This window comes from Ahaetulla prasina, chromosome 3 (genome assembly GCF_028640845.1).
Source record: "Ahaetulla prasina isolate Xishuangbanna chromosome 3, ASM2864084v1, whole genome shotgun sequence".
In the NCBI taxonomy this organism is placed as follows: Eukaryota; Metazoa; Chordata; class Lepidosauria; order Squamata; family Colubridae; genus Ahaetulla; species Ahaetulla prasina.
In genome coordinates this window covers 120,175,069-120,183,308 of record NC_080541.1, presented here as the reverse complement: position 1 = coordinate 120,183,308, position 8,240 = coordinate 120,175,069, and the positions used below count along the sequence as shown (strand labels likewise).

Below are 8,240 nucleotides of genomic sequence, written 5' to 3'. Positions count from 1 at the left end.
GCCTTATCTCTCTTCTGTATTTTTATGTCTGTTAGAGCAATCTCTGGAAATTAACATCCCACAAATAGCTCTCTATATTTTGGTTAAAATACCAAAATAATATTCCCAAGCATCTGATGAAAGAAAATTTTCCAAAAAGAAATCTTTTTGGAGGGAGTGGGCAGAATATAGACTAGGCTTTCGCCCCCTCGTTACCTTTGCATTCTAACTCAGCTTGAGAAGAAATTTAAGAAATAATGATTATTTCCTGCAACAATTCCTTAAACACAGTTTCAAGACGACGTTTGAGAGCCTGTTGTATCCTTGCTCTATATACAAATCTTGGGAGGAGAATGCATTCCTTATATTGACTGCAGTGAGCACTTTTCACAGAAATACAGAAAAACATCTCAGTCTTTTGTTATCTTAGTATCTCATAGCCTCTGCCGTAACATAAATATAGGTCAAGTATTAAAGAAATTTCAAGAAACATGTTAGGGAAAACATTTTAATTCATTTTAATTCAATTGTATTACTTTTTTAGTGTTTCAGTTGTGCAATTCCAGCAAGATATAATTATTCGTAAAGCATGGGTACCAAATGCAAAAACCAAAGATAAAAATAAGAATTCATGTAAGTGTCCCAACCTTCGTACCACTTAAGACCATTTACAAGTGTAATAAAGGACTTGTCTTCAAACACTAGAGCATGTAACGAAATAGGTGCTGCAATCTGAAACAGTAACCATTTAAAACATTAAAGAATTATATAAATAGTTATCTCCAAGATTCCAAGATGAAGTCATGTTTGCATTCTTTCTTATTTGTAGCCTACTACTGATTTTTAAGGAAACTCAATTTGAGTGAAGATTCTTCAAGGTGATAGTGAAACTTTTGTTTAAATACTCAGTCTGACAAGAAAGAATCATAAAATCCCGGACTAGAAAGATGATCTCTCCTGGACATTTCAGACACCATTCTTCACTAGCTCGTGGATCCCACTTTGGTCTATAATCAAAGGAGCATGGAATTCTTTGTCTTTGACCAGCTCCACCAATCCCTAGGAAAAAGGAAACACTCAGAAATTAGTCAGGATAAATTTAGTAAGTACAGCAAATTTAACCATCAAATGTAATCTAATATACAATTTGGACTTTCCATTTGAGAGAATCAGTTTCAAATTCCTGTTCAGTTTGTACTGGCTGGCCTTAAATATAGCTTTCTAAATCCTATTTTTTAGGTATATGCTTTAAGGTATTATCATCCTCCATTAAGGATTATTATGGGAGATGAAAGTCAAGTGTTAGGAGCACTTGATATATTCATGTTAAACCTTCAAGCTCACAAGTCCAATTATTGTTTCATAATTATAGTATATGAGAACAGTTTTGATGAAAAACCCCTTATGATGGTTTCCAATAGTATTGTAATTAGCTGCTTACCCAATTTTCTATGAGGCAGTTTCGTAAGAGTGATGTTTTAAAGATGCATTTTTAGCTATTGGAGTAGGCTAGCAAGTTTGGCAGTCTAATTTACAATAATATAAATATAATACAAATCCCAATATCAAATAGGAATGAAGTAGTAATCCATAAATGTATTGTGTGCTATAATTATATTAACACCAATGAGTCTATACGGACCACTGAAATTTGTAATACAAGTGTTCAGCAACTAAACATCCCTGTCTAGTCACAATTCAATGCAAGTATGGGAAACAAGGATTACATGCCAGGGACTTTTGCCATGAGCCTCAGGAACATCAACTTTCACATTATTACATCACACTCCTTTCACAGAGGTTGCTTCTTTCAACTTTGTCCTATAACTATATTCATATTCATAGCACTTAGACTTATATACTGCGCCACAGTGCTCTACAGCATTTTCTGTGTGGTTTACAGAATCAGCATATTGCCCCCAACAATCTGGGTCCATTTTATCAAGCTCGGAAGGATGGAAAGCCAAATCAACCCTCAGTCACTCAGGATCAAACTGCTGGCAGTCGGCAGTTAGCCTGCAATACTGTATTCTAACCACTGCACCACCAGGGCTTATCTATCTTACCATCCATAAAGCAGAATTTTTACTTTAGGACAGGCTGTTTAGGAGAAGGCAGGGGGAGGAGAAAAAGAATTCAGGATACCACAGCAACTTACTTCACCCCCATAGGAGACAAGAGGAGAAATCTCACACTGAATTGGCGAGTCATTTGCATCTTTCAAACTAAGGAACAATTATAAAGAAAAGGTGTTAGTTCACGATGAGAAATACACCAATACTCCTATAATACTTGTGCACATGGCAAACTCTTGTTGAGGCATGAATGTCTTTTTCTGCTCATCATGAAACTTGTTTTAGTGCTGCAGAAATCTAAATAGTATTAACAGCATTAACAGAGGGGGAGAGGAGAGAAGAGGGAGAGATGGGGGGCACTAGATAGAGAGGCAATATTTCAAGAAATATCATTTTTTCCCAGATAAACATTGAAACCCAGGAAACCCTCAATTTTTAGTATCGTACCGTATCTATACACTTTTAAAACTCTTGTGTCTGCTTATAATCTTCAATTGTGCTAAGTGGTACATCATAAGGGCAACAATTTTTGAAATGAGTTACCTCAAATTAGCTAACTTATAGATTGCATCCAAAATTCAGGACCCATTACTCTTGTGGGATTGAAATTTGGCAGAGTTGTGGCCATTTCAGCACTACAACATTATTTCTTGCCAGTTTCCCATAAGAAAAGTCAATGAGGAAGCTAGCAGGAAGTTGGAAGTTCCAGGCTGGCAGGCAGGTAAATAGCTGCTGTTAGGTGGAGAAAGTGAGGGGTGGGTAGGGGTGTGAGGAAGGAACAATGTAAGTTGGGGGGGATGCACAAGAGACACCATGTGGGCGACGAAAGGTGCAAAACGGTACATGATGGTGCAGAAAAGGCACCATGTAGGTTGGGGAGGGTGGGCAGAGGCTCACAAGCATGCGTAAGAGGTGCCATGAGAGCTGAAAAGGATGCGCAAGGTACATGAGAGATGCTATATGGGTCAGAGAGGGTTGCAGAGATGCACAGTAAGTGTTGTGTGGGTCAATAAATGTGTGAGAAGGGGTGAGAAGCACAGCATGAGTTTTAACTGCAAAAAGCAGTTTATAAATCAGTACAGATATGGGGGAAGCAAAGAAGGTTTGCAGAGATACAAACTTAAAGTGTCAGTGTAATCTAGTTTTATTTCTTTTTTTCCTCTTATCATGTGCTTTTAATTTTTTTCACCCACTATTTCTCACTATTTCTGTTCTTGCCTAAAGATGCTTGCCCATCATGCTCGGTACATGTTTAAGAGTCAACTGATAAATTCCTAACAAGACAGTTGATTGAAAGGTGGATGCTCTATCCAGAGTTGCAGAGAACAGCGAGATGGGTGGTATATAAATTTAATAAAAAATAAATGTCAGTACAGAAAAAAGTTATAACCACTTCACTGAAATCAGAAAATGCTAGCAGAAATCTATCACTGGGTTGAAGTTTACTCAGTACTCCCAAAAGAATATGTTATTGCCAGTGGTGTGTTGCTACTGGTTCGCCCCAGATTGGGAAAACTGGTAGCAGTGGTAGTGGGACGCTCTGCCCATCTGCCCGCACGCTTCTGCGCATGCGCGTGTGTCCATGAGCAAACAGGTAGCAACAGGTTTTGAAACCCGTGCCCCTGGTATTGCCTATCCAGGCATACTATGTGTCTATATAAGAAAACTGTACTGCCCAACTGGGAACATTTCTTCAAAATCTAATCTCATCTCTGCCTCTTCAGTTTGTTTTCAGGACAAACAGCTTGATGATAGAGAAAAACTTTCACTTATTTGCTGAGGTATGCAGATGTTCAGTGAGTTAGTGGAAATACCTAGATGGCTTGGATTGATCTTAACAGCTTAAGCAGAACAGACATAGTGATGACATAGTGATAAAAAGCAGATTAGACAATCTGTAGATTAGACAAGAAAGTATTAAAAAAAATAAAACCCAGAGTTTTGGATTTAGGAGACTGCAGATCAGTCCTCTGTTGCTGAAAGAAAACCACATGGACATGACCTCAAAATTACCAGAAGTACAGCACAATTTCAATGTTTTCCTTTGTGCATATGTTAAGAAACATGAAAGGTTTTCAGCAGTCATTTCTTCTCTGTCCTAAATCTCCAAGCATATGAGGAAGAATTCCTGTCTCCCAAAGCTTATATAGGACAAAAATTAATATTGCAACTTGGAAAAAAAGAGAACGGGAGAAACTACTATTTTCCAAACTGCAACACAATGTGTGTATCTCACCTCTTGGTTGAGTTTTCTAGGAAACACAAGAGTGAAAAGTATCTTTTTTCACTTACACTGATGGGAAAATAACAGGAGACAGATTTATTTTTTTTACATCCTCCAAACTGGAGTAAAAGGAAAAGTCCTCAACATATGACTGATCACTTTACAACTTTTCGAAGTTAGACAGTCCCCCCCAAAAGCCACTCATGACCTGCTTTTGAAATTATGACAGCTACGACACACCCACAGTCATGTATTCTGCATTTTAAGCATTTGGTGATTAGCTCACCTTTATGGCTATTTGCAATGTCCCATGGTCACATGACAATGATCTACAATATTTTTTGCTGGTTTCCAGAGTTACTTTCAGTTTCCATCAAAAAACACCCATTGGGGAAAACTGATTCCTCAACAACCATGCCATTCACTTCGCAGCTGCAGCATTTGCTTAACAATTGCTGCAAAAAATATTTTAAAAATCACGATCTGGTCGTATGATGCCTTCACTTATGACCACAGGGACCACTGACTGTAATTTCAGGTTCAATTATACTCATAAGTCAAGGACTACCTGTACCTAAAAGATAGAACTTTCCCAGTATTCAAATGTTCCCTTTGCAAAGGATTGAAAGTGGAAGGAGGTGGCTCATATGATTTCTGTTTAGCTTTGGAGAATATTACATATTAACATATTCTCTTTTTTCTAGGTCACAGCATGAATAATAGAATAGAATAGAATTTTATTGGCCAAGTGTGATTGGACACACAAGGAATTTGTCTTGGTGCATATGCTCTCAGTGTACATAAAAGAAAAGATACGTTCATCAAGGTACAACATTTACAACACAATTGATGATCAATATATCAATATAAATCATAAGGATTGCCAGCAACAAGTTATAGTCATACAGTCATAAGTGGAAAGAGATTGGTGATGGGAACTATGAAACGATTAATAGTAGTGCAGATTCAGTAAATAGTCTGACAGTGTTGAGGGAATTATTTGTTTAGCAGAGTGATGGCCTTCGGGAAAAAACTGTTCTTGTGTCTAGTTGTTCTGGTGTGCAGTGCTCTATAGCGTCGTTTTGAGGGTAGGAGTTGAAACAGTTTATGTCCAGGATGCGAGGGATCTGCAAATATTTTCACGGCTCTCTTCTTGATTCGTGCAGTATACAGGTCCTCAATGGAAGGCAAGTTGGTAGCAATTATTTTTCTGCAGTTCTAATTATCCTCTGAAGTCTGTGTTTTTCTTGTTGGGTTGCAGAACCGAACCAGACAGTTATAGAGGTGCAAATGACAGACTCAATAATTCCTCTGTAGAATTGGATCAGCAGCTCCTTGGGCAGTTTGAGCTTACTGAGTTGGCGAGAAAGAACATTCTTTGTTGTCCTTTTTAATGATGTTTTGATGTTAGCTGTCCATTTGAGATCTTGCGATATGATAGAACCCAGAAATTTGAAGGTTTCTACTGTTGATACTGTGTTGTCAAGTATTGTGAGAGGTGGAAGTATGGAAGGGTTTTCCTAAAGTCTACCACCATTTCTACGGTTTTGAGTGTGTTCAGTTCCAGATTGTTTTGGTTGCACCACAAGGCTAGTCGCTCGACCTCTCGTCTATATGCGGATTCGTCATTGTCTCGAATGAGACCAATCACTGTTGTGTCATCTGCGAACTTCAGTAGCTTAACAAATGGATCATTGGAGATGCAGTCATTGGTATACAGAGAGAAGAGAAGTGGGAGAGCACACAGCCTTGGGGGCCCCTGTGCTAATTGTACAGGTATTTGATGTGATCTTGCTTAGCTTCACCTGCTGCTTCCTGTTTGTTAGGAAGCTTGTGATCCACTTACAAGTCTGTTCCGTACCTGTAGCTGGTTTAGCTTAGTTAGAAGAATGTCTGGAATGATGGTATTGAATGCTGAACTAAAGTCTACAAAAGGACCCTTGCATAGGTCTTTGGAGACTCAAGATGTTGTAGGATGTAGTGCAGAGCCATATTAACAGCATCATCTGTTGTTCTATTTGCTCGGTATGCAAATTGCAAGGGGTCTAAAAGCGGATTCGTGATGGTTTTCAGGTAGGAAAGCACTAGCCTTTCAAAGGTTTTCATGACTACAGATGTTAGAGCAACTGGTCTGTAGTCATTCAGTTCCTTGATGGTGGGCTTCTTGGCACTGGGATGATGGTAGAGCTTTGAAGCAAGAAGGAACATAGCACATCTCTAGTGATTTATTGAAAATATGGGTGAAGATGGGGCCAATTGGTCAGCACAGACTTTTAAGCAAGAAGGAGTTATCTTGTCTGGGCCTGGAGCTTTTCCTGGCTTTTGTCTGTGAAATAGGTCCTGCACTTCCTTTTCTGTGATCACTAGGGGTTGTGAACCCAATGAAATGGGGTCAGTTGTAGGAGGCTTGGCTGTTGTTGGTGTGTCTGAGATGGGGTTGTGGAGATAGGTGGCTGTAGTTTCCTTTCAAACCTGCAGTAAAACTCATTCAGGTCATCTGCCAGTTGTTGATTACCTTCAGCCTGGGAAGGAGGTTTGCCATAGCGGTGATATTTTAAGAGTTTTCCACATGTTTGCTGGTTCATTTGCTGAAAATTGATTCTTTAGCTTTTCAGAGTAGCTTCTTTTGCTGCTCTTATCTCCCTTGTTAGTGCATTTCTGGCCTGATTGTACAGCATTTTATCACCTTTTCTGTAGGCTTCCTCTTTGGAATGTCGTAGCTGCTTAAGTTTAGGTGTAAACCAAGGTTTGTTATTACTGTGTATTCGCAAGTTCCTTGTAGGTACACATAGGTCTTCACAGAAGCTGACATATGATGTTACAGTATCTGTGAGTTCATCCAGGTCTGCAGAGGTATCTTTAAAATATTCCAATCAGTGCAGTCAAAACATGCCTGTAGCTTTAATTCTGATTCCTCCGTCCAGGTTTTCACTGATTTAATTATTGGTTTTATGGCTTTAAGTCTTTGCCTGTAAGCAGGTACAAGGTGAATCATGCAATGATCAGAGTGTCCTACAGCTGCACGTGGTAAAGACCGATAGGCATCTTTTAGTGTTGTGTAGCAGTGGTCTAGAGTATTCTTGCCTCTGGTGGGACAATTGACATGCTGAAAGTATTTTGGTAGTTCTTTCCTTAAGTTTGCCTTGTTTAGATCTCCCAAAACAATGGCCAGTGAATCAGGGTGTTTGGCTTCAGCCTCCATGATTTGGTCAGCTAGAGTTCGTAATGCCTCGTTTACACAGGCTTGTGGTGGGACATAAACAGCAATTAGAAGAAATGAGGAAAATTCACGAGGCGAATAGTAAGGTTTGCAATTGATAATTAGAGTCTCTAAATTGTTGTCACAGAATTTGTAAATTATGTTAAAATCTTGACACCAGGTTGAATTAATATATAGGCATAAGCCTCCTCCTTTCTTTTTACCAGATGTTTCTGGAACCCTGTCTGATCGTTCAATTTGAAATCCTGGAATGTTCAGGCTGCTAAGAAGGAAATCTCATTCCCAAGTTTTATTGGAAAGATGGGAATTTTTTCCTCAACATTCTTTCTCTTCTGAAAAGATAACATCATTAAAGATGTCTGTCTGGAGAAAAGAAAGCAAGGTTTTTCTGAAGGCCTCTGCAACCAATAACAGAGCTCCAATCAATACAGAGGTCTTTTGGAAAGCCTTGCCAACCTCAGAAGAAAAGGCCAGCAAGGCAGGTGTCGGGGTATGCGAGGCCTGGCTGCAACTTAGGACAGTGATGGCTAACCTTTTTGCCATTGTGTGCCAAAAGCGGGGGGGGCGGGGGGGGGGGTGTCATGGGCGCGCATGCCCACACCCATAATTCTAGGCCCCCCGCCCCCCGCGCATGCATGCACGACCCCTCGTGCTCCCCTCGCTTTTGGCACATAATGGCACAGTGGGCCCAGTAGGCTCATTTTTTGCTCTCCCCAGGCTTCAGAGCCTCTAGGAGCCTGGG

At 39.7% G+C, this 8,240-nt stretch overlaps 1 protein-coding gene across 3 annotated transcripts in view; it reads right to left on the bottom strand.

Moving 5' to 3' along the window:
- Window positions 1-473: 473 nt before the first annotated feature.
- Window positions 474-8,240, bottom strand: part of UAP1 (UDP-N-acetylglucosamine pyrophosphorylase 1) — a 29,718-nt gene continuing 21,951 nt past the window's right edge. For all 3 annotated transcript variants that reach the window (XM_058174280.1, XM_058174281.1, XM_058174282.1), the window contains 2 exons: window positions 2,138-2,204; window positions 474-1,038 (listed from right to left, as the gene is read on the bottom strand). In XM_058174280.1, the coding sequence (XP_058030263.1) occupies window positions 946-1,038; window positions 2,138-2,204 (160 nt within the window). In that variant the 3' untranslated portion in view covers window positions 474-945. The remainder of the gene's footprint in view (window positions 1,039-2,137; window positions 2,205-8,240) is intronic.